This window comes from Ascidia mentula, chromosome 7 (genome assembly GCF_947561715.1).
Source record: "Ascidia mentula chromosome 7, kaAscMent1.1, whole genome shotgun sequence".
Classification (NCBI taxonomy): domain Eukaryota; kingdom Metazoa; phylum Chordata; class Ascidiacea; order Phlebobranchia; family Ascidiidae; genus Ascidia; species Ascidia mentula.
This window is the reverse complement of record NC_138572.1, coordinates 19,693,352-19,720,280: the sequence shown is the minus strand read 5'-3', so window position 1 is coordinate 19,720,280 and position 26,929 is coordinate 19,693,352. Positions and strand designations below refer to the sequence as shown.

The 26,929-nt window shown below is 38.7% G+C and overlaps 1 protein-coding gene across 6 annotated transcripts; it reads left to right on the top strand.

Moving 5' to 3' along the window:
• On the top strand, positions 1-26,118 carry LOC145908615 (uncharacterized). Of its 6 annotated transcripts, none has more exons than XM_082995925.1 (19): positions 1-124; positions 554-686; positions 2,692-4,020; positions 4,101-4,193; positions 4,385-4,486; positions 4,593-4,652; positions 4,706-4,777; positions 13,882-13,962; positions 15,119-15,196; positions 16,077-16,151; positions 16,803-16,880; positions 17,308-17,388; positions 18,251-18,346; positions 18,541-18,776; positions 18,938-19,090; positions 19,168-19,597; positions 23,757-23,841; positions 25,498-25,591; positions 25,957-26,118. In XM_082995925.1, the coding sequence occupies exons 1-16, from the start codon at positions 74-76 to the stop codon at positions 19,195-19,197; spliced, it is 2,748 nt and encodes a 915-aa protein (XP_082852051.1). In that variant the 5' UTR covers positions 1-73; the 3' UTR covers positions 19,198-19,597; positions 23,757-23,841; positions 25,498-25,591; positions 25,957-26,118. The 6 variants fall into 6 exon arrangements, with proteins under 6 accessions (XP_082852051.1, XP_082852054.1, XP_082852055.1 ...); XM_082995928.1 differs by having other exon boundaries at positions 23,757-23,850; XM_082995929.1 differs by lacking the exon at positions 23,757-23,841.
• The last annotated feature ends 811 nt before the right edge of the window (positions 26,119-26,929 follow it).

Sequence of the window (26,929 nt, the reverse complement as noted above, 5' to 3'; positions counted from 1 at the left end):
AGCTTTTATATATGTAATATATTTGCTATACTTGTAATACTTGTAATACAAAGCTACACCTGCTCATACAAGAATGGCCGAACGACAAACAGAACAAGCCGATCCACAAAATATCCATACCGAGGTGAGCTTGTTATTCTTGGATGTCGAGATATTTGTAAGTGGTCGCTGAATTAAATTTGGGAGATCCCATGTTTTGTAGTATTTGACAATTTCGCATTTTAATACTGTTATGTCCCTGTGGGAATTGTGCGACAAAAGTTTTAAAGCATTTGTTTGACTCGAGATATTCTTCCCATTGCCCGTAATTATCGATACCGAATATGTCTGGTATTGTACCAGTTTAACTTATCTTATTCAATCGGATCCGGGTAATTATGAATCGAATCCAATCAGGTATTTTGGATCTGGCAGTGTCCTGACCGCAGTTGAAGCGCACCCAACACCTCTGTTCAAAAAGCACAACGTATCGAATTGAAATAAAAATGTTTGATGCAACAAGTTTCGCACACACATATACTTTTGACTGCTGGTAATACTTGTTTCATTGCAGAACCTTTACCTTGGTGATCAACATTATGATGTACATCAACAAATTGTACAGCACCAGACTGTGGTACAACACAATTACCCCCAACCAGCAGCATCACCAGCTAACACTGCTCCACTAACCAGTGTTCAACAAGGTACTAAATCTTCACTTTTCTGAATGTAACAATTTTAAAAACATCAACATCAGGCTTTTATAACTTGAAAGTAGAACATGAAAATTATTTTGTTGCAAAATCAACCATCCCATGACCATCAACAACCTTTATTTTCACCAATATTATTTATAAATAATATAACGACCAAAGCTTATTGGTTTAAACGCCACACATATAGGCCTCCGCTCACTGTCTGCCTACGTAATTACGAAATCGCAGTCACTGAATGCACATCGAACACTAAATCGTTCTCAGATGCGGGATTGAAGCAGTGTAGTATTGATGAAACACTCAGTAACAAGTCAGTAAATGGGTTAATTAAGTCAAACAAAGTCGCAGTCGAGATTTCTGAAATTTACATCACAACGTCACTGAAGGCACTGCCGAGTTAGCTCAATATAAAACATTACCACAATCAAGGATTCAGTTATTTGGATTACAAAACTAGCAAAACACAGAAGATGTCAAATGACAGACCGTCACATCATAGCAAACTCTAACATCATCACAAATATTTCAGCAACTTCTAAATTTCATTTAAATTAACGATTACTGCGGTTGTTTTCCGTCGGTAAACAAGCAAGCATTGCGAGACAAATGAATTCCATGACGTAATGCAAGCATAACAAACACGGCTTCATGTTGCAGTCTGGTTGCTCAATATAGTTACTTTTATGTACGTAGCAACTCCCAGGAATAAGTATTTAGGAACACTATTGGAACGTTTCCACAATAAGTTGTGGTTGGTGTTGTTGAATGTGAAGCGGCTCCATCAGCTGGAGACGATATTTGTCTCTTTGTGGATCATTCAACTTCACTTTTCTGGAGTCCCAAACAAATTATTGCAAACACAATTGGAGTGACGTACACGGGACATTGTGTCGTAATAACAAAACTTGTGCAAACGCATCTGCTATAGCTGGAGGCTCAGACAAACTAGAAGCTTCCAATTTGACTGAAAAACACAATTTGCGTGATGTACGTGGGGCAATGGTTACGAACTATCCACAACCTTTTCACGATATCACCACACAGCAGCGCGATTAACAAGAATTTATCTTCTTCCTACAACATAGGAAGCATGGGGAAACAACAAGGCGAAAACTTAGTAGCCAGGCGAAAACCATCCCTCTTTTTGGTGATTTTTCATCGATCCGTTGGATCTGCTTCTCAATGCTCATTTGCAGCTTATTACTCGTATATTAAACCAGGTTTATCAACAAATGTAGTGGGCTGGCTGGCAAACATTGATTTTTACATTTCAGAGAAGCACACACCTCCATAGCTGGATGCTCAAATAAATTATAACACAATTGGCGTGACGTACACGGGGCATTGTGACGTATTAACAAAAATGTGTCCCCATTACTTTAATTGTGGATTGTTTAAAGGACATTTCCTCCATCCTTTTAAAGAACAGCGTTTCGTGTAACCACAATCCGTTATTATGATTATCATAAACTTGCCCTAATAATATAAACGAGTGAGAAATCTATCAAAAAGAGGAAAATTCAAGATTGTAACCCACATACGTGCAAGTTATGGCAAAATACGCAACGCGTATTCAAAAACATATTACTTCAGGCGACGCAAATGTTTTTTCCCTGAAAAGTGACGCATTTTCCCGTTTCCTTCCCGCCCTTGTACGAGACACTAACGAGATGTTCTCGGCATTTCATTTTCCGTACCGAGTACCTCGCTCATAAACGACTCGTTAACATCAGGTTTAGTGAGCACGGTGGTTCACTTCCGTTCGCCGAACAACAGTCGGGCCACTTTCTAAAAAAACATTCAACCCTTCTTTGTGGTTTGTTTCCTCTTCGTAAAGTTAATTGTTTTTTGCATAACTTACTGGCGGTTAGATATTTAATATCTAATTCGACCACTCCCCTGTAAAATCAAACCAGGACATTAAAACATCTTACATCAATTTGTTTGCCGCACATACTTAGGTGGGTATTGAAACCGCTTCCTGGTTTTTCAGATGAAAAACTCCAACATGCAGTTGATGAATTTAAACAAAATCAGTTGGAAAATCTTGATCCAGATGTGATTCCATTTAGTCACAAGTTTCGCAAAGCAAAAATTCCTGAGGTAAATCCAATCCTAATGGAAAAAGATATTTATGAGGGACTTGATGCTGAAAAGGCAGAAGTGTACAAACCTTTAACTGTAGAAAGGAATGCAAACCTAATTGGTGGCAAAGAGGTCAAGATTAAGGATCTCATTTCGAACTTTAAAACAAGCAAGGGTGAAGGATCTTCTATCTCATTCTATGGTCCTGCTGCTTGTGGAAAAACCACGTTGTCGAAAAGAATATCCAGGCATTTAAGAAACTCACACTTGGTGCTTAATCTCAGTTTCAAGGATACAAACTATGGTGATGACAAACTAACTCTTCAGCAGCTCTTGCTTGACAGACAGTTCCCTGATGTGGAACAATCTGTCCTTGATGCTACTTTTCAATGGATGATCAAGAACCAGGCCAAATGTGCAATAGTATGTGATGGTTTGGATCAGGCCACATGGTCAGTAGCAGACATGAAGTCAGTTAGTGCAAGTTACGATACACGATTGACAGTTCAACAGCTTATTGCAAATCTCTGTGGCAAAAAGTTACTTAGAAAGTCTTCATTGATTTTTACATCTCGTCCCCATTCCCTGCTCTCAATTCCCCTAGATCTTCGACCGCAACAAACCATTTATGTCCACGATCTTTCTGCTGACGACATGAGAAAGTTGTTTGATTTCTATGCTGCAGAAGAGGCCAATACACTTTGGAAATCGTTTGAAACTAAATCACCACAAATACTTAACTTTTGCTATAATCCACTGGTTTTGCAGTTTGTAGTTTATGCTGGTTTATTTGGGCCGACAAACCATATTCACACACTTACAGACATATTTGAAGCTGTCCTAGAACAACTTAGTGACACTCAACATGCCAAGGGGGATGACATAGAAAAATTAAAAGAGCCCCTTGGCAAAATGGCATACAGCGGAATGAAACGTAAAACGGTCATGTTCACACAAGCTGACCTCCTAGATGTTGGTTTGGAGGATATAAACGTGCAGGATGTGGTAATAAAAATGGCCAAATCCTCCTGGCATGAGAGTCGCAAGGTTTTTGACGGGAAAAATGCGATCTTCTATTATATGCACCAATTGCTCCAGGAATATTTCGCAGCCTATTACATTTCTATGCTCATGCCTGAAGAAGAATTCGACCAATTCGTCGATAAGTTGGTGAAAGAATCCCACTGGGGCCCAACACGTCGTTTTGTCTGCGGTATTTTGCTCGGTAACAAATCTGGTATGTACAACACGTTAAGCCCAATCTTTCTCATTTACTAACCATTATTTCCTTTTTGATTCCTGCGCCATCCAACAAAGCTTCTGGAAGTGACCGTGCTGAATACACTTCGGAATCTGATACAGCCAACAGTGCTACAAGCCAGGCATCAACTTTCAGGCTTCAAGAAATACGTCAGTTGTATACTTGCTTATCAAATATTTCTTTTCCTATAATATTGATGATGGCAAATAATGTACACATATTTCTTGTTATCATCGGAACTCACGGACTCATTCAATTTCGTAATATTTGGATCTAAGTATTTGTTGAATTTTTTTTATAAGTAGTATGTCATGCTTCTTGTGCATACATTGTTTTGCAGCTTCTGAAAGGACTCCAATAACTGAGGGATCCACTTCACCAGATACACCTAGTGTGGCAACAACTTCTAAACATCATCATGCAAATGACTTGCAAGAAAATGGTGATGAGTTCTACAATTTTACCATATTATGCAATTAGAAAATCACTCACGAAACTTTTGTTTGTGTATATTTTTCTTCTTTTCATTTATTTTCATTCTGCAACAGAAAAACAAAGTGGATCTCCAAGATCTTCAGGTTTCAAAAAACAACCAAATGCAGAAAAAGGTCTTTCCTCATACACAAGATTGAAATAAAATGTAATAAATTTTAATTCACAGCTTCTGATAACTGTTCATCAAGAAACTCTGCTACATCAACGGCTAACATTGATGACCATCATCGAGAAGAAGGTAATTTATATCACAATTCATCATTTGCAAAATCCACAGTAATCCTGTTCGTTTCACTGTCGTGGTTTGTGTTCACTTGAAAATCAAAATGCAAACATTTTTTCATTTATAGTCAAAAACTATTTTTTGTGTCTAATGGTTGTGATTGATAGTTCTTGACTGTTTTAACGCAAATTAATCTTTGCAGTTACCTTGTGTTGTAGACTGCACTCATTTTTATGTGAGTAGGTAGTGAATGACAGTCTTTGATTGTGTTAGTTAAAAATGAGAATTTGCAGTTACCTTGTGTTGTAAACTGCACTCATTTTTATGTGACCAGGTAGTGATTGACAGTCTTTGATTGTGTTAGCTAAAAATGAGAATTTGCAGTTATCTTATGTCGTAAACTGCCATAATTTTTATGTGAGTAGGTAGTGATTGACAGTCTTTGATTGTGTCAGCTAAAATGACAATTTGCAGTTACCTTGTGTTGTAGACTGCACTCATTTTTATGTGAGTAGGTAGTGATTGACAGTCTTTGATTGTGTTAGCTAAAAATGACAATTTGCAGTTATCTTATGTTGTAAACTGCACTCATTTTTATGTGAGTAGGAAGTGATTGACAGTCTTTGATTGTGTCAGCTAAAATGACAATTTGCAGTTAACTTGTGTTGTAGACTGCACTCATTTTTATGTGAGTAGGTAGTGATTGACAGTCTTTGATTGTGTTGGTTAAAAATGAGAATTTGCAGTTACCTTGTGTTGTAGACTGCACTTATTTTTATGTGAGTAGGTAGTGATTGACAGTCTTTGATTGTGTTGGCTAAAAATGAGAATTTGCAGTTACCTTGTGTTGTAAACTGCACTTATTTTTATGTGAGTAGGTAGTGATTGACAGTCTTTGATTGTGTTAGCTAAAAATGACAATTTGCAGTTACCTTGTGTTGTAGACTGCACTCATTTTTATGTGAGTAGGTAGTGATTGACAGTCTTTGATTGTGTCAGCAAAAATGAAAATATGTGAGTAGGTAGTGATTGACAGCCTTTGATTGTGTTAGCTAAAATGACAATTTGCAGTTACCTTGTGTTGTAGACTGCACTCATTTTTATGTGAGTAGGTAGTGATTGACAGTCTTTGATTGTGTTGGTTAAAAATGAGAATTTGCAGTTACCTTGTGTTGTAGACTGCACTTATTTTTATGTGAGTAGGTAGTGATTGACAGTCTTTGATTGTGTTAGCTAAAAATGAGAATTTGCAGTTACCTTGTGTTGTAAACTGCACTTATTTTTATGTGAGTAGGTAGTGATTGACAGTCTTTGATTGTGTTAGCTAAAAATGACAATTTGCAGTTACCTTGTGTTGTAAACTGCACTCATTTTTGTGTGAGTAGGTAGTGATTGACAGTCTTTGATTGTGTTAGCTAAAAATGAGAATTTGCAGTTATCTTATGTTGTAAACTGCACTCATTTTTGTGTGAGTAGGTAGTGATTGACAGTCTTTGATTGTGTTAACTAAAAATGACAATTTGCAGTTATCTTATGTTGTAAACTGCACTCATTTTTGTTTGAGTAGGTAGTGATTGACAGTCTTTGATTGTGTCAGCTAAAATGACAATTTGCAGTTACCTTGTGTTGTAAACTGCCGTAATTTTTATGTGAGTAGGTAGTGATTGACAGTCGTTGATTGTGTTAGCTAAAAATGACAATTTGCAGTTACTTTGTGTTGTAAACGGCCATAATTTATATGTGAGTAGGTAGTGATTGACAGTCTTTGATTGTGTTATAAGCCCTATGGAAAATCTTTTGGGGCCATGAGCAAAATTCATAAGTAGTATATAGGTGGCAGAGGAGAAATTCTTAGAGACTGCCTTCCTGTCTCTGATTCTCTTTCCGATGGGAGACAGGAAAGAGTACTCTTTCCGTTTCCTACGTCTGCATTTTTAATTTTTAATTGTCTTACGGAGACACCCACAGGTACTCTCTGTTTTCCGGTCTTGATTGTGAGTACGATACAATTCTACCTGAACCGGAAAGAGAGCAGAGATAAACCCTTGCCCGTCGAGTTGTCAGCTGTTTTGTCGTGGCGTGTCTCTGCTCGATCGATCGCTGTCGCGTTACAAAGCTGGATCGTTTGTATAGCGTCTGAATTGCTACCTGTATGATTCGGTCGAGGTCTAAATGACGTCATGTCATCGCAAAGATCGTGTGAGACGAGTTGAATAATTGCGTGAATCCTTTTTGCTGCTAATGGGCAATAAAATTACATGCATGTCGTCGAAATTCTGATGTCGCATGCGTGAATTCCTCCACACTCTTAAAGTCGTTTTACGTGTCTCCTGTTGAATCTAATTTCGGTGTGAAATTTTAGTGTGCATTGCGATTGAATACGATGTTGGTATAATTGTGTGTGATTCGCGATTTGTCACATTATCAGTTCATCCTGATTGTGTGTTGGTCACGGGCGCCGATTTTAAACGTGTGGCAAGATGTGGAAATCGAATTACGTTATTCGTTATTGTGATAATTTGGAATTTACGCACCCGTTTACATTCTTTATTTCTGGGCCAACTGGGAGTGGAAAGTCCTATTTTGTTGCGCGCATGAAAAAGGAAAACCACATCGTACCATGTCCAAAACGGATTATATGGCACTATGACCGATGGCAGCCTGCGTACGAAAACCTACCTGACACAATTGAATACGTGAAGGGTGCTCCTACCTCTGTGGAGAAAGGCGTACGAACCCTCTTGATTCTCGACGACTTGATGTCCGAAAGCAGCAAAATCGTTTCGCGTTTGTTCACCCAGGGCAGTCACCATAAAGACACGAGTATAATTTACATCGTGCAGAACCACTTTCTGAAGGGCAGCGAGCATCGAACAATCAGTTTGAATGCGCATTATTTGGTTGTGTTTAAGAATCCTAGAGATTCTCCCCAAATCACACACCTCGCGAAACAAGTATTCCCCTCTCACGTGAAAACCGTGCGAGAGTCAAATATGGACGCTACGTCGTCTCCGCACGGTTATTTGGTATTCAATTGTCGGCAAGAAACACCTGACAAGCTTCGTCTGAGAACAGGGGTGTTCCGCGGTGAAACATCGTTCACTTACGTTCCAAAAAACTTATGAAATGTCCCGTCGTCTCGAAAAACACCCGGCAGATTTGAATATGCAAAGCCGAGCCCAGAGTCGTGCGCGCGATCATAAAAGCGGCCGGACCCGATTTGATGAAGTGAATTTGCGAATGCAGTCATAACGTGTTGAAGGGCAGGGTTAATTTGACCCAGCGCGATAGACAGAAGTTGCTGCGGCATGAGCTCGCTCTGCGTAAATTGATGAAGAAATAGACTCCAGTGACGCGGAAACGTTGAAGTTGATTCAACGCGGGGGATTCCCGTCTGCTCTATTCGCTGATAGGAACCCTAATTCCGGTTATTGCTGGTTTATTCGACAATGCGTGACCGGGCGCCCGCTGAAATGACACCTGTGGAGGGGGTTTTAACGGAATATGATCGTGAGTTTTCGAATATATTCAATGAAACAAGGCTCGATGAGGAAAACGTTAGGCTTTATGGTCAAGCCCTGCAGCGCTATCGATTCATCAGGAAGGAGCAGGCGAATAAACCCATAGAGATGACGATAATCGAGCGCCCATCGGACGACGCGACCGAACGAAATCAGTCGATTGCACATCGCGTCATCCGGACGATGCCAAAAACACTTGAAGTTAAAGTGGATTTATTAATTTCATTTATTCGCTGAGCGCCCGGTATTAATTTTTTACCGTCGGGCGAACTAAGAAGTCTTTACGCCTTTGAATATGTCTTGCCAAAAACCTACAACACTGGGGCAGACTTTAAAGATCATGAGAACTTATTACCTTCGCCAGGTCGCCCGCGACTTGCCCCGTTTCGCCAGGCCTGCGCTTACGCAGCGCGGACACGGATTGAGGGGTTTATGTTCGCGAGTTTGGGCCGCACCGTATTGCCTGTTCTGAAGTCGGGCGCGCGCCAAGTGGGAAAGCAGTTTTTAGAATCTCCAGTTTTTTTGCAAGTGACGTCATGGCAGGTCAGCAACCGTGGAAGGCGGCTTTAAAGAGATCGTGTCGTAGCCTAAATTCGACAGTGACTCCAGCCAGCAACAATTATGCATACAAAGCGTACATCGAAACCCTCTTATCCTTTGGATCGGAAGCGAAGAACACGCAGCTGACCACATCGCTTTTGTACGCGGATGACGCGGGTCAAATGAGCGCCCTGACACGTGGCAATAGTGGATTTCAAATACGTCGCACGTTGGCGGCAGAGAGTCGCCCAATCGAGATGCTCTCCAAACTCCACTGCGATATTTGTCAGCAGCAGCGTTATGTGTTAAACGGTGTCGACGTGCGCCTTCGTCTCACGCGTGGCAAAGATCAATTCGCCGTCATCACTTATCTCACTCGGCCCTGTACCCACTGCGTCGTTCGGAAGTTCGCGTATTTACGATCGCCGGCGGGAGTTTAACGGCCGTGTGCGATACACTCGTGACCGGGCAGGTTCCTGTCAGGGTTGTCTTGGGCTTTGCTGACGGCGCCGCTTACAACGACGCTTGGGAACGAAATCCATTCGAGTTCAAGCATATGAACATTAATCACTTATCGTTACACGTGGGCGGACGTACACATCCGGTAAAAGCATTCCAACCTGATTTTGAAAACGGTCGATACAGTAGAAGCTATTTATCGCTGTTTACAGGGACAAACAATCATTACACGAATTAATCAAACGGGATAACATACTGCTCGTACCCGCGCGGCTACTGCCTTTTCTGTGTGGATCTGACGCCTGATCACAGCGACTTGCCAACGTTTGACCTCAGGCATCTCGGGTCGGACGATTTAAAATGGCTCTGGCAGCCCCGGTGGATGTAATTGCTTTTTGCGAATACGACAATATTGTGGAGGTAGACCGCTATCGAAACGTGATTACAGATTTTGCCTCGTGAACGCATGGACGAATTACAAATTGGCGCTTTGCTTGCACGTGACCCCGTGACGTCGCGCGTCTTTCGTGGTGTTTACGCACGAGACGAACTTGCGACAATACGTCATCAACCGCCGTCATTGTATATTGTTAACAGCGACCTGTCTTTTCGATCTGGCGCCAATTCGCTTGTATTATATTTTGACACTTTCGCAAGACCGCAGTATTTTCAGGATTTTAGAGTTTTTTACGGGTTTACACGTCGCTAAAGCTGTGGCAATTTAATTCGAGAGTTGTCCAGAGCCCTTTTTTGATTGCCTGTGGGGCGTATTTTATTTTTTCGCGTTGCTACGCGCGCGCGGCTACAAACAGCATGAAATCGTGGACATTTATTTGCATGACTTATATAGAAATGATTTAATTGTGGAGCGTTTTGTGGCTAACACACGGGAACGAGCGTGAGATTTGTGCACACGACCGTTGGCTAACCAGGCCCAACGCTCTACCAACTGAGCTACAGGAGCTCGGCAGTTTCACAGGGTATATTGTGGCCAATGTACACTGGTGCGCAAGCGCACAACTTGTCAGGCAACCTTCACATATACGCAGGTGACCTATACCACTATAATAATCATTTATAAAAATTTATGGTAGTTGTCACAAAAATTCAAGGGTTAACAATATGCTATTCACAAACCCACATGTCTTTTCGCGACCACGACTGTTCCGTGTTCTTCTCCGCCCACACCCAATTGACCAACTTTCTTGCTTGCCATATTTGCGACAAATGCTTGAGGGAAAGACTGCGCCCAACAGATATGAACAATACGGACTGCGCCCAACAGATATGAACGATATAGACTGCGCCCAACAGATATTAACGATATAGACTGCGCCCAACAGATATGAACGATATAAATGGTATTTTTCAATAACAAAAAAAATCGTTTCGAAGCGGACCGAATTATACCCGATCACGGGATGTTTTGCGACAGAAAATCACTTTGCAGTGTTTCGTATGGATGTGTGACAAGTTCTGAGCGCCTGGTTTACTTTGTCTTCTAGTAGGGGAACACCCAATTAAAGCGACCACGCATCAGCCGCGTCGCTTTGTCCTGTATTTGACCTAGGTAACCCACAAAGCGGTCTATCAGCTCTTGCGGTTTACCTGTTGTGACGAAACATTCCCCTTGCTTGAATCCAGGTACGTCGCTGCACACGGCAACGCTGAGAGGAATGCATTCCGTTTTATCAGCCTCGAAGTCATAGCAACAAATGGATAAAAGCGCTGTAGTGGTGGTACGTTAATGCAGCACAGTTGCAAGCGTTCGAAAATCGTCTGCCTCACACACGCGAAACGCGCCATTGACTGGATTTCCTATCCAGGCGTGCGGTGTAATAAACGTAAAAAGCAATATTTGTTAATGCGTCAACGATCCACTTCGAATCGGGGCGCTGTTTTCTAATGACATCCAAGTGATCTTCTCCAGCGAGCTTTTGAAAGAATGTGAAAATATCATCCCGCAAGCGGATAACAATTGGTGTGGGGAAAAGTATTGCATTGTTGTCCGACGCGTAAAAATATCGCCGTTCCCCAAAATGGTTTCTAACGTGAAACCGAAACTGCAATTAATTTTGAAAGTTCTCTGGCCGTCGCCTAATAAGGCGTGGACCATGTGATCAACACGTGATCAAACGATCGGCAACGAGAAATTGTACAATGACGTCACAAGTTCAATTCGGGCTAAAATGCGAATTGCGGACCAGCGCTGGACGATTAAGCGGTCTGTCGGCGGTTGCTCGCCGGAAACATAAAATTGTCGGTTCGAACCGCCGCCTGTTTGCAAACATCTGCCAATGAGAAACCATGTCAGTCAATTGCACACCAGAGCTGACTTTATAAACGCACCTACTTTCACCGTTGATCACTGGTAAATTTTGCTGGCTAGTGTGTTGGGTTCGCCCGCGCAAGAATCGGTTTTACAAACGAGATCTTTTATCGGTCGGTAAAATACAATTACCCCTCATTAATCGCTAATGTACGCGTTGTAACTCCCCGTTCGCCCGGCGCCACTGGATCGGCGAACTCCGGTGAGTTAAGAATGCCCAAGTCACGCAAGATCTCATCAATGACATCCGACCCGGCGTACGTTGTATCGATTGTGTTAACATCACTGCAAAATTCCCGGTTCTTTATCGCGATATACACGAACGTGTCGCGCGATTATCTTGTGTTCGTTTCAAAGCTTTCAAATGACTGGAGTAAATCAAAGAAAACGAGATCCTCAAGGGGCTGCTATTGGAATATGCGGTTGGACGGCATTGCACGAAATTGCCTGACTATAGTCTTGTGTGCCGGTCGCGAGCGTATTTTGCAAAGCAGGCGGAGATTTTGGATTTCTGCGATAAATGCAATGACATCATTCAAATGTAGTGAAGAGGGAAACTGTCTTACCCGAGGTCGCTCACGCTTAACGGATCCGCTAACGTGAGTGTTTCGCGTTTTTGGTATCAAGTCGTGGTTTGACAAGCCAAGATTATTCATCGCGTCACTGTATTGCCCGGTAATGGATTCCATTTCCCCGCATGCAGGAAACATGTGACTATGATTCGGTTCATAGAAATCCACAACGTATCGACTGGGGTCCCGAATCTTGTTGTCCAACGTCAAAGCCACGCTAAGTTAATGAAAAACTCTAGAGCTTTACCTCGGTGTAATTTGACTACTGATGTCGGTACCCGGTGTCGCACTGTCAGGCGTCAACGGGCAAACTCGAAATAGTTTCGCTGCGCTCACGTCATTTGAGCTAAACCACACAATATGTTAGAAAGAGGAAACAGGAAAATCACGATCAACTTACATCGCGCGCTTATACGCCCAAGCGCGAACAAATTAAACGTACCTCTTGCCACAGGTCTCGCAAACCGCACATCGGTTACACTCATTTGCATGTGATATGACATCATCGGTTTTGGCAAAATGCATGTCACGAAATCCGCAATGAAATTTTACACGCATGTTTTTGCAAGACTGAAAAACAGAGAGTATCTGTGGGTGCCTCCGTAACACAAATTTCCATTTAAAATGCATACGTAGGAAACGGAAAGAGCACTCTTTCCTGTCTCCCAATCGGAAAGAGAATCTCAGAGACAGGAAGGAAGTCTCTGAGATTCTCTCCTCTGTCACCTATATACTTCTATCGTAAATCTCTATTAAGGATCAGATTAGTTAATCCTGATCCGTATTCATAAACCCCGATTAAATCTAATCGTTGATCAGTAAGACGTGTTTTGACCTAAGAAGGTGAATCAAGTGATTTGTCGGTAATTTTAGCAAAAAAACTCCCAGTTTGCTCAATTGCGCCTCATAGCGTTAGGTTGTCTGCGCGACGGTGACAACAAGGTCATAAACAAGGTTAAAGGTTTTGCTTACTTTCTTGAGCGCCGGTGGAATTATTTGTGGCTCATTTTGAAAACAGTTGACAGTAGGTTATTATTTATTTTTATTATTTTTATTATATGTAACTGTATTTCTGACATTGCCGGAATATTAACTGGCAATAATGCATTAATTTTAACAGGGTCATTTTTGCTTCGAAAAGTAGCATTTTGTCTGTAGTCAAACATGAAAAAAACATGAACAGTTTTCCAAAATAAAATAAAATATTGGTGTTGCTAGTCACAAACTACATTGGCAACATATAAAATAAAAAATGATATGTACAATAAACAATAAAGGCATGGGAGACCAAATAATTTAATGGAAACATGTTTGGAGAAGTAAGAACAATCATGGCTCTTCACAGTGTTGTAATCCTACCTTGGCATGCAATAGAGGGAAACACTTTTGCGTTGTCAGTTTACAGTGGTAGACATCTCTGTAAACGTAAGAGTATATAGTCTGGTTATTATGACCAGTGAGTTGAAACCTCACCAGTAACTTGATTTTTTTGTCTACTAGGAAAAAATAGCTTCTAGGGAAAACTGGTTTTGATGGCTGTGGTGCTTGTAAACCTAATGCATTAATTGCATGGATCACGGATAAATTTTGGCAAACATTGTTCAATCTCTTTCAAAATTTAAAATATATCGATTCTTTGTTTGTTTTTTGTCATACAAATTACTTTGTATTTAAAATGTAACACATGTTTTTTAACAGCTAGTGAAACCACCAGCACTGCTGTAGATGAACTTGAGGCATCCAGAATATCTCAAATTGATGGTAAAGCTCAAGGACAGGGTAGAGTATTTAAATTCTGCCCTAAACACACATGTTATACACTGTGAAAGTAATTTGCAGCTAAAGTGTATTGCGTTCATGGCATAAACTGCAAGATAATATTAACCACATACGTAGAAATCATACAATATTTGTGTCATTGTTGTTTTATGCAAACATAAAACTGTGATTTAATTTGTGTTAGGTGAGTGGTAAATGTGTGGCGAGGGCTCTGGATAAACTGTGGCTGGAATAAGAAATAATCAACTATTTCTTGACCAGCTTATAACTATCATGATATACACAGTAATATTTCATGCAATGCCATGATTGGCAGGATTGCCCCACTGTGCAGGTCCTTACTTGGTGATTACAACTATCGTATAGTGGTAGGGATACCCCTAGGTTGCCTGGCAAGTTATGTGTTGGCACACCACTGTACATTGGCCACAATGTATATATATCCTGTGAAACATAGAGTGTTGGACCTGGTTAGCCATGGGTCGTGAGTTCAAACCTCACCGGGAGATTTTTTACATCTCGCTTAGACTTGTCGGGAAAAAGTGGCTGATCCTGCTGGGCTGCAAAGTCTGTAAATCTTATTATCATGATATACAGCACCAGACATATTTCTTTTTCTTTGTAGTTGTGTTACATGCTTCAGTTAATCAGAGTCAGATTGATCCTGGGTTTTCCCCTTCTTGAAAATATTAAATTAGTCAACTAGATTGTTTTCATCAAAGTCCACTAATTGTTTTCGTGCAAAATGAAATGGTTCAAATGTTTGAAAATTTTTGCCAGTGATTTTTGAGCTTATAATTTTGAGTCGTATTATAAAATTTTCTTAAAAAGGAAATAAAGCAGTCAGTCCGATCCTATGTCCTTGAAGGATTTTAACTTGAATTCGGGTTGAAAGACTCTTTACAAACAAACAATTAGCAATAGTATTGTTGGGTTTGTATTATTCAACATTATTTGCAATATCATGCAAGTTTTAATGTATGTGGAATGTTCCCCATCCCCTCATTGTGTTAATTAAACCCAACTCATGACAATCTGGAGGGCTTGTAATAAACAGACTTTATACTGAACTGTAACAATATTATGATGTACCTGTTTTCACAACTATCATCTTAACATGTTATGTATTTGCTATGTAACACATGTGGTTTAACAGATAGAGGAACCAGCACTGCTGAACATGAATTTGAGGCAACCAGGATTCCAGCAGTTGCTGAAACGCCCCAAAAACCTGGTAATAAAAAAATCAAGATTTTGGAATCTAAAGTACTTATTACATTTTTGAGTGACTCACCCAATTAGTGACAAAATTCAATTTTATTTTGCTTGAAAAGAACTTAAAACATGTATATCAAAGGTTTATCAGTAGGTTTGCAGGCTTCAGAACCCAGGCATTGTAGCCTTGCTGGATCAGCTCCCGGTGAGGTTGCTTAATCTCGCTCCGACTTGCCAGGAAAAAGTGGCTGATCCAGCTAGGCTGCATTGCCTGGGCTGCCATGCCTGGAAAGCTAACCATCTTGATACAATAGCTGTTTTACTGCATTGTTAAGCATGTACATGCCAGATTGGAAAGTTGTTTATTTGAGCGGAGGATTTGTTTTTGGGCGATTGTTAATTGCGCTGGCGATCTAAATGATTTTTGTATGTTAATGCATCAGCACGACATTTTTTCCAATCTGGTGTACAGTACATATACAATAAAAATGCAAAATAAAATGTCATTGGCACAAATAAAACCATAATGGGCAGCGATAAAATGAAACTAGGAAGAAATGATGGGAGAATTCAAACGTTGGTCACAGACAACCCAACCAGACCAAATATCGCATTTTGTTACAAGTCAAAATACACAAGAAAGAAAGTGTATATGTAAACAGTTGTCATTGCTGTCAGGCGTAAACCTGTAAGTCATAACTTTATTGATGGAAGTAAATTACTCAGAAACCTCTTCTTTGTCGTTTGCATTTAAAATTGCCAACTACGTAAAAAAAAATTAATCAGGGACAATTACATCACTGCTTCCATGTACTGTTTACAATATTACATTGCATTTTACTCTTTTTACTTGAGTAAGTTAGATGTGGAAATACCATGTAACATATGTGTTTTAACAGATAGTGGAACCAGCATTGCTGAACATGAATTTGAGTCAACCAGGATTCCAGCAGCTGATACACCAACAAAAATTGGTAATTTAAAATGTTTTTGGAAAACAGTTTACTTTTTTCAATATAAGTGACTTACCCAACATTAATATACCTATTCACCCATATTAATTTGGGTTTATTGTCATGGAAAGTGGTGTTTATGCGAATATGAATCTAAACCCAACTTAAACCCCGACTCAAACTTTGGCGCAAATTTGACCTAACTGTGATTTTTAGCATCTCGCTCATGTTAAGATATATTTGAAGCATCTTGGTTGTCAAGCTATTGTAAACTAACGACTGCTGAATCAGAGGTTTCCAAATGCTGCATTACGACATGCTGGTTTTAATGTTGTTGGGATATCGCAGAATTCTTTGGTGTCAGTCCGTTCCTATGTCCTTGTAGGATTTTAACTTGAATTCAAGTTGAAACACTTCTTACAAACAAACAATAGCAATAGTATTGTTGTGTTTGTATTATTCAACATTATTTGCAATATCACGCAAGTTTTAATGTACGTGGATTGTTCCACATCCCCTCATTGTGTTAATTAAACCCAACTCATGACGATCTGGGGAGCTTGTTATAAACAGACTTTATACTGAACTGTAGCAATATTATTATCTACCTGTTTTCACAACTATCATCTAAACATGTTATGTATTTGCTATATAACACATGTGGTTTAACAGGTAGAAAAACCAGCACTGCTGAACATGAATTTGAGGCAACCATAATTCCAGCAGCTGCTGAAACGCCCCAAAAATCTGGTAATAAAAATCAAGATTTTGGAATCTAAAGTACTCATTACATTTTGTATATAAAATGTCATGGGCATAAAATGTCATTTTATTTATTTTGTAAATAAAATGTCATGGGCACCAATAAAACCATAACAGGCACTGATAAAATGAAACTAGAAAATTAGGGGGGAGTCAAAGGTTGGTCAGGGACGACCCAACCAGGCCGTACACTGATTATCACATGTTAAGTCTAAATTATATATGAAAGCAGTTATTTGTGGTTCAGCTGTTGAAGCAAAATAACCCTTAGAAAATATAAATATGTGCAAAGTGCGCATGTGACCAGAAATTGGGTTTCAGCTAGGATTGTCATTGGGTCGTGGTTGCCATTCTTTGTTCCTTCTTCTCGTACAGATTACTTTGTGTCTAAATTGTAACACATGTTCTTTAACAGCGAGTGAAACCACCAGCACTGCTGCAGATGAACTTAAGGCATCCAGAATATCTCAAATTGATGGTAAAGCTCAAGGACAGGGTAGAGTATTTAAATTCTACCCTAGCCTACACACACGTACATGTTATACACTGTGTCAGTAATTTACAGTGATTCAGCACCCTTCACACTTGAGGAACAAAACCATGGTAGTTGGTTACTTGAATAACAACCTTCCCTTTTCCTGCACAGAATACTTTACAGTATTTATTATGTCCACTGAAGTCGTAAGAGCAAATAACAAAGTTATATGTGAAGTTACTGCCCTTAATGTACATGATTGTTTTCTTGTTAAACTTGTCTGTCCCATGGCAGGCATTGCCTTCCAGTCAGTTAGTTGGTCGTCGCCATGTACTGATGATGAGTACTGAAGTGATGGAAACATCAGATTTTAGTTCTCCCAAATATCAGCACCATCTTAAGCTTTCACATATAACTTTGTTCTACCGTATTTACTCGATTGTAAACCGCCCTCGACTGTAAGTCACACGTAAACGTCATAGTGTTTAATGCAGTACAACAAATATTGTCACCAAATCTGTCGTTCAAAATTGTTACGCTGGAAACCATCTACGATCAAACGTATCTGTGCGAAGGGGGTTAAAGGTTAAATTTAATGAACGTAGAACGGAAGACCAAATATCAGTGCGCCAAATATTACTGCAAAGCTAGTAGTTGTAAATAGTGCATACCAGCAGGATACCGACACAATCCTTTCAAATATTATGGTGGTAATAAATGGTTGTGAAGCAATAAGATATAAATAATCACACGTGTTATACTGTGACCTTCCACTGCTTACTGTAAGTTATATGTGTGGAAAACGCACAAGTTTAAATATTTCTTACATTCAAATACTTGGCTACTATTTTGATCGCAAATCTTGGTCTTGTTTGTTTTTTAGTCATACGTGGGGAAAAGTTGTTGAAGAAACTTTCCGAATTCCTCCAAGAAAAACGTGAAGATGGAATAGCGGTTTTAAGAGGAGGAAAACTACGAGGTTAGTGTTTATTTCCAGTTTGATGCGTGATTGTAAATATAACTGTTACGTCACGCTTGATATTATGACGTAACACTCTCATTATCCCCATAGAATTGAAAGTGAACGAAATGTTTTTGGTTTGAGTTGAAAGTTTTGATGGAAGGATATTTTTGTCGGATCCTCCATATTTGTTAAACTTGTTCCTGTTTCAGATTTCCTCGGGGATTTACAGGAAGTTGACGAAAAATACAGGAATAAAATCGCCCTCTCTTGTCCTGGGAGGTTGAATTTAAACTTCATCCCACTGAAGATTTCGGAAGTTTTCGCTCTCGCGGATTTCCTCCCTCGGATTCGAAAACCCGGTTTGTGGCTGTTGTTGAGGGAATGCGAACTTAATTCCGAAACTTTCAACATTATTTATGAAGCGATTATGAAGATGGAATACAAGGTTTGTTTGTAAATAAATATTTATCCGAAATACTTTCATAAAACTTTACTTTTTGTTAAAAAATAAAACATGGAGTTAATTTTAATCCGGTTTTAAGTAAAATTCTGTCTTTCCAAAAGTTTGAAACCAAGATTTCCGACCAATCTTTATATTTTAAATAGTTGGGAATTCTCGACCTGCGTGACAACAATTTTAAAGAAATCGATGTTGGAAATATTCTCCCTAAAGTGGATGAGTTGTGGCTGAGTGGGTGCGGAATCGGTTCCGAATCTATTCGAATCCTGAGGGAGGAGATCGGAAAACTCCAACACCCGGTAAGTATTCTGTTTAATTTAAATAAAAACATTTCGTTAATTTTAATGAAATTAAAAGTTTTGTGATTTTTTTTCAGCCGAAAGTTGTGGGTTTGGATGATCAGTAAACATTCGTTCCTCTCATCCGATGGAATCTCTAGTGGTCCGGATTAAATCAAAACACGGGGATCTCCCAGAATTAATTTTTGTGTTTTTATGAATTGTCGAAATGAAAGATTTCATTGTAAATAAAATATGATCAAATATATGAAGTGAAATATGTCTGGAGCAGAAAGTGAGAAGTTTTCCGACATTTTTTTGTTTTCAGAAGAAACAATAGCAGGGATTATTTATAGAATGGAATGTTATCATGTAGGAACTCACGGATCTACTCAGATTTAAATTAAAACTTGCAAATGTTTAAAGAAACTAATTTGTTGCATTTTTTCTGTAAATATTTTAATGGAAATAAAGGAAGTGAAACAAAATCAAAACGACAGAGGAAAAAAGTAAATATGTTGGCAACAAGTAAGTACATGTCTCACATTACTCTGTTTCACATAAATATTTACTTGCAGTTTAAAACCAACCAGTTTAGTATTTATGTCCTATCAGTTTAATTTAAAACCAACTAGTGTAAATGTTCATTAACGTACAGGTTTAAAACTTTCCAATCTGGAGAACATGACTCACATTACTATGTTTTACATGTACCTCTTTCATTATTATTCCGCAACACATTTTGAGTCAGTTATAACACATAGGGTGGTATTCACAATCTCCGATCAAGGATCAGATCAGTTTTCACAGATCCGTATTCAGAAACTTGGATCAAACTTAATCGCGGATCAGAATAACGCGTTTTGATCCGAAATGTTGATCCACCCCTTGAGGTGGATCAAACCTACTTTTGTGCATTGTTTTTGTTAAATTTGACCGTTAATATAATACATGATTTGCACCAAAACAGCACCCCAAGTGTCAGCTCGGGGTCAGAGGTTAAGTTGTGCTATGCGAGCAAAGTACTGTTTTGTGTGATAGTAAGTTTTGGAAATAATCACTTATTTTGTTTATTATACGGCTTTGGTTCTAAACTGAATGTCAGGATTCGGATGTTGCGTATTTGGTTGCAATAACAATCAAAGAAAACTGCGTCAGTGGAGATCTAAACAGTGTAAAATTCATGAATGCAATCTTGTGGTGCCTTGGTGCGTATGTGATTCTCCATTCGTACTTCACCCGTTTCCAACGAATTCAAAACATAGAGAAGATCATGATCGATGGGTGAATTGTGTTAAAAGGAAAGGTTGTGAAAAACGCAAATGGACTCGCATTTGCTCCAAACAGCACTTCATTGAAGGCAGGCCAACAACTCAAAATCCAGGCTATCCAGCTCCAGATTTACACATGGGTCATACAACCAGTGTCATAAAAGCTAGGAAACCACCATCTGGTTGACAAGCACAGCTGTTTAAGTTATGATCTTGCAAACTCCACGTCAGAAAACAATTGAACAAAGTTCTATATTGGGTGCAGGTGGTAGTTGCAGATGTAAGTGAACTCTTTAAACCGAAACAAAATGTATTGCAACAACGCAGATGTGGATTTAACTTTCTCACAACTGATGAACTGGTAAAATTTTACAAAAAATGAAATCAGTTTAAGTTACTTGGGATGAAATACTGGAAAGGTTGAAGTTGCAATGCAACAAGAAGCAAACAAATCTGTATATGTCTGTTATTTGATGATGAGTTCGTGATGACATTCATGAGATTTCGATTTGAACTGTTGGAAAAAGATTTAGCACTGTGATTTGGCATTTCTTGTTCATCGGTTTCAAGAATCATAACAACATTAACCAAATTTCTTTCATGGCAACTAAAAAGTCATAGTATTGACTTGAATATGTTGACCTATCTGAGCATTTTCAAAAACGTCCTTACAACAAAGTTAATACATTATTGACTGTACAGAAACCCCTAAAAATGTATTTGCAAATCAAGACAGTTTCATTTTGTTTCTGATGGAAGAGGCAGTCGACACACCACTGTTTGGCGACTTTGTGATGGCTGACAGGATTTTTCACATTTGTGAGGAGTTGCTTGTAAGACGTTGTGATTTATTGAAGCCACCTGGTAGGAGGTCCAGAAAACTAAACAATTGGCCCATCATCGTATATATGTAGAACAAGCAAAAGCTTTGAAATATTTTGTATTTTGTTCATATTATTGATGATATTGTCATGATGTGCCGCTGTGTGTCATCTAATAGAACTAGTTAGTCAGTAGAAATGTTGTTCACATGGTTTATTTTAAATTGTTGCTCTCTTGTTTTTGTCACAAAGAAGCGTAATTTAGTGTTAATACAAATGTTTGCAACTGTAATCTTTCAGTCTTCTTTAATTAGACAAATATATTTCGCTTCGTTAAAAGCATCAATGATTCCTGGAATCAATTCTCAAACAAATGTTTGCACATAACATTAATAAATCAACCAGCACTGTGTGAACACAAAAATTTTCAATTACATGAGGTAATATGACAGTAAACTGAAAGGAACAACAAAGGCATTGAACAGAAAGGAGGTAATAAACAAGTACAACATAAGAAGGGCAGTTTAACAATGTGCAAGAAAAATAAACACTTGTTTTGTTTAAGCCAGATTGTTAGAAATCTATTTCTTAAGCTTTCAATGAACCCATAAATTTTAAGTCTGATACATTCCTCTGAAAGAGAAGAGAAGTGTACGATTTCTTATTTAATTTAGTTGCTGTAGCTTCAGCTCGATGCTGCAATGTGATTGCAGTTCTGATTTAATCTAAAAAAATGCAATGGTTTTAAGGCAGACTGATTTCCTATTTTAGGCTACTTCACAATTAATAGGACTACCCAAATAACTTACCTGTACGTACAGGTGCAGTATGCCCGCAAAATTTCTCCAGATGGTCTAACACAAGGAGAATCTTTTGGGATGGTGTACACTTGGATGTGAAAAATCAGTACTTCTGCAGTAGGCAGCATTTTTAAGGTTTAATATAATGAGACTCCAGGTATTCAAATGCTATGCTTATAGGTTGACATTTGGGAGCTTTTTGTCCATGTAAATCAACATCGTTCTCATTTAGACAAAGCAGATTGTCTTTGCAATGCCATCACATGGGTAAAGCAGTTGCTATTTTTCAGAAAAACGTAAAATACTTATGTAGGCTACTTCTCTTTGCGATTTTAACAACTTAATTCTTTACTGCACACCCATAATATCTGCGGAAAAGACCAAAGAAACATGTTTCGACTTTGTTTTGTTATTGGTTTGCAAACCAAACAGCTTAAAATGTTCCCGCAAACTCCCAACTGTCCACGTTTGCAACGCCTATGCCATACTTAGGGTCTTTGTTTTTTGCATTTTGCTACAAAAAAATTAAAAACATCCCAGAACTGTTGATATTTTTGACATTTACCAACCAAGACCAAACATTTTCTACACAGAAAAACGCGCGTAGCACAACTTAACCTATGACCCCGATTCTCGCGCATTGGCATTAGCGTTGGTGCAAATCATGTATTGTTGCTTGTTGCGTTGACAATCAATATTGCCATTTCTTGATTAATGGCTAAAGGTAAAGAAAAGCAATTACGCGACTTGGCCAGCTGTTCTGCTGATGAGCGAACACGTTTTTCATGGCAAGTATTGAATTTTGCATGTAATGTGTAAATTTAAATAGTTCAAGCAAAATTAGTTTGGATTTGCTACTTGCCATGTTTAACGTTGCAAAAAAATAATAATAAATAAATTTAAATCAAACACTTATGACAGATAACTAATCACTAACAAGAGAAATTACATTGTTTACTTGTTTTAGTTTATTCATCACAATGATTAACAGGTAAAAACAAAATTATCACAACTATTATTTTGGGAACTTGCACTTGGCCTTGAAATATTCTACTAGTTGCTCTGATGAAGGTGACCTTGAATGTAAGAATAGTTTCCAAACAACTTTGCAAATAAAAATTAGTTGGACCTGCAAAAAACAGAAGTTTGTCGAAGTCACAATAAGAATGGTTGTTTATTGCACTATTTAAATGTCGAAACATATGCCAGTTACATAAAACTCTTAAGCAATTAAGCATTTATAATGTAAAAGTAAATGGTTAACGAAGGACAGCAACATTTACCGACCTAAACACTCATACTTCATACTCACTTGCTTCCCTTATGTTTCATCTTCCAGCAAAAACTCACACCACAACCCAGCCTACGTAAAAAAACTACCTCTGTCAAAACAAATCACTCCCGAGACCAGTAACCCTACTTCCCGTTGAACTTGCGCAGTTTGTTGTCTGCATAATCACTGAACCGTTAAAAATATGATAAAAATTTGTGATATTTTTCGCTACAACAAATGTTGTATCACTAAACCCCGGTCAAAATTATGGTTGATCCGGATCAACTGATCGGGGTTTCTGAATACCAAATTGATCCAATCCTTGATCTCGGATCGGTTGATCCAGGATCGTGGATCAATCTTGATCAGGGATTGTGAATACCATCCATGGTGTTTGTGATGTGTTCTTCATTCATCATGGCAAGTTTGCAAAATCTCTAATTAATGGCCATTTAATCTTGTTTGGTAATAACCAATCAAATAAAATTATTTGTATACTAATTACTGTATTTACTGCCACAGAAAGAAGTGGTCCATTGCCGATGGGTGATACTTCATACGAAAGGATTCCAATAATCACACTGCTGAAACTGCCGCAACCAACAATGTATTTCCTGTATGTGCTGCGCTTGTTTACCAGTACAGTAGTTCCTAATTGTGTTTGGCCATTAAATTTCAATACAAAACACTTTGCAAGGTCTTGTAGGCCACTTAACAGCACTTTTTTCATGCTTTGGAGATAGCCATGATTTCTTACCATTATGCATGTGACTAATTAGCCTTGAATATTGATTAATTGAAACTTTTGTTGTGTCATTGAGCATGTGTACATACAAATGGGTGTTGCCATGACTGGTGCATGATGTTTCGGTGTAATTTATGTGAACCGCTTAAGGTCGGTGGCATCATTTTCTGCCTATTAGCTGTACTGCTTGTTGTCCTGCTAATAAGGCCATTTTCTGTTGTTTAGGTGGTGTTGGTAAAACAGCCATAACTCTGGGATCGATGATAGGTGAATGTCCCATATACTTTGCGGCTTAGGCCAATTGGGAATCTGGTCCATTGACCTCCTATTGAAGGACGCATATTGGTATTTCTATGAAAATAAGTTTTGGTGCTGGGAAATGCCCACTGCGTAGACCTTTGTCATAATAGAAATTTTACGTCACAAAGCAAACCAGTGATGCATAGGGCTTAATTTTTCAGTTGAATGAGCGCACATGCAAGTGCTGTTGTCATGGCGAATTTCAAGGTGTTTGGGGCAGTTTTTGTGGGGTTTTGGGCTATTTCAAACAAATCGTTTAAGTGGCCGATCATTTGTGATTTTATGAAAGATCCATCCCATATCTACAAATTTTGATCAAAATTAGTCTCTAGAAAAATGGCATTTGCCCCCCTGGTTAGTCAATATTTTGACAAAAAAGCAACAAAAATAGGAACTGGATTTTGCAGAAAAATGAATCGTTCAACTACCCACTCATTTGCATTTTTTTGTAAGTTCCAATTCTTCTCTATGCAATGGCATCAAATTTAGTTGCTGAAAAAGTGTCAATGCCCTCCCCCAGGGCTGTTTATACCCCCCTTTTGTTCAAATGATCTTCCAGGAGACTCAACAAGTCCTTGCTCTGTACAGTCTCATCCAGGAGCAAATTTTGTTTTTTAACTTTGTAGAATTTTAGGTCCCTATGTAAGGCACAAGACCCATCAACGTTAATTGGGAAACAAGTGGAACAGTCGCTAGATGCATTACAGCAGAGGGCCTTGATAACAGGATTTCTCCAATCTAATACACATGTAGGTCCTTAAGGGAAATGTCAATTTTAAAAATGGTAAAATAGACATTAAATTTGCACTGAAATATGATTATTTATGTAATTTAAACATCATAGGAGGGTTTTAAACCAGCTCCAGTCATCCATCGCCACCTAGTGACTAAAATGAATTTTTTCAATGCCCTAATGTACATAAAGTATGGGGTCTATTGCTTGACTTCCAGCTTTCAAACAACATGAAATATAGCTAAAAATGCATGAATTTCCTTTATTATTATTCCGTAACACATTTTAAGTCAGTTATAACACGTAGTTTTTGCAATGTATTCTTCATTCGTCATGGCATTTGTGCATGTGCTGTCTTTCACAGCATCAATTCTTTTGTTGACCTAGTTTGCAAAATCTCGAATTAAAGGCTATTTAATCTTGTTTGGTCATAACAAATCAAATGTAATTATTTTGTGGCCTAATTACTGTATTTATTGCCACAGAAAGAAATGGTCCATTGCCGGTGGGTGATACTTCATACGAAAGGATTCCAGTACTCACACTGATGAAACTGCCGCAACCAACAATGTATTTCCTGTATGTACTGCCCTTGTTTACCAGTACAGTAGTTCCTAATTGTGTTTGGCCATTCAATTTCAATACAAAACACTTTGCAAGGTCTTGTAGGCCACTTAACAGCACTTTTTTCATGTCATTGTCATGCTTTGGAGATAGCCATGATTTCTTACCATTATGCATGTGACTAATTAGCCTCGAATATTGATTAATTGAAACTTGTGTTATGTCATTGAGCATGTGTACATACAAATGGGTGTTGCCATGACTGGTGCATGATGTTTCGGTGTAATTTATGTGAACCACTTGAGGTTGGTGGCATCATTTTCTGCCTATTAGCTGTACTGCTGGTAGCCCTGCTGATATGGCCATTTTCTGTTGTTTAGGCGGTGTTGGTAAAACAGCCATAACTCTGGGATCGATGATCAACCAGGTGTGAAACTTCACATTGTGATAGGTGAATGTCACATGTACTGTACGGCATAGGCCAATTGGGATTCTGGTCCATTGCCCTACTATTGAAGGGGAAATTTCCAATTTTTAAAATGGTAAAATAGACATTAAATTTGCACTGAAATATGTTTATTTATGTAATTGAAACATCATTGGGGGGTTTTAAACCAGCTCCAGTCATCCATCGCCACCTAGTGACCAAAATTAATTTTTTCAATGCCTAATGTACATAAAGTATGGGGTCTATTGCTTGACTTCCAGCTTTCAAACAACTTGAAATATAGCTTAAAATGCATGAATTTTCTTTATTATTGTTCCGTAACACATTTTCAGTCAGTTATAACACATAGTTTTTGCAATGTATTCTTCATTCGTCATGGCATTTGTGCATGTGCTGTCTTTCACAGCATCAATTCTTTTGTTGACCTAGTTTGCAAAATCTCGAATTAAAGGCTATTTAATCTTGTTTGGTCATAACAAATCAAATGTAATTATTTTATGGCCTAATTACTGTATTTATTGCCACAGAAAGAAATGGTCCATTGCCGGTGGGTGATACTTCATACGAAAGGATTCCAGTACTCACACTGATGAAACTGCCGCATCCAACAATGTATTTCCTGTATGTACTGCCCTTGTTTACCAGTACAGTAGTTCCTAATTGTGTTTGGCCATTAAATTTCAATACAAAACACTTTGCAAGGTCTTGTAGGCCACTTAACAGCACTTTTTTCATGTCATTGTCATGCTTTGGAGATAGCCATGATTTCTTAAAATTATGCATGTGACTAATTAGCCTCGAATAATGTTTAATTGAAACTTGTGTTATGTCATTGAGCATGTGTACATACAAATGGGTGTTGCCATGACTGGTGCATGATGTTTCGGTGTAATTTATGTGAACCG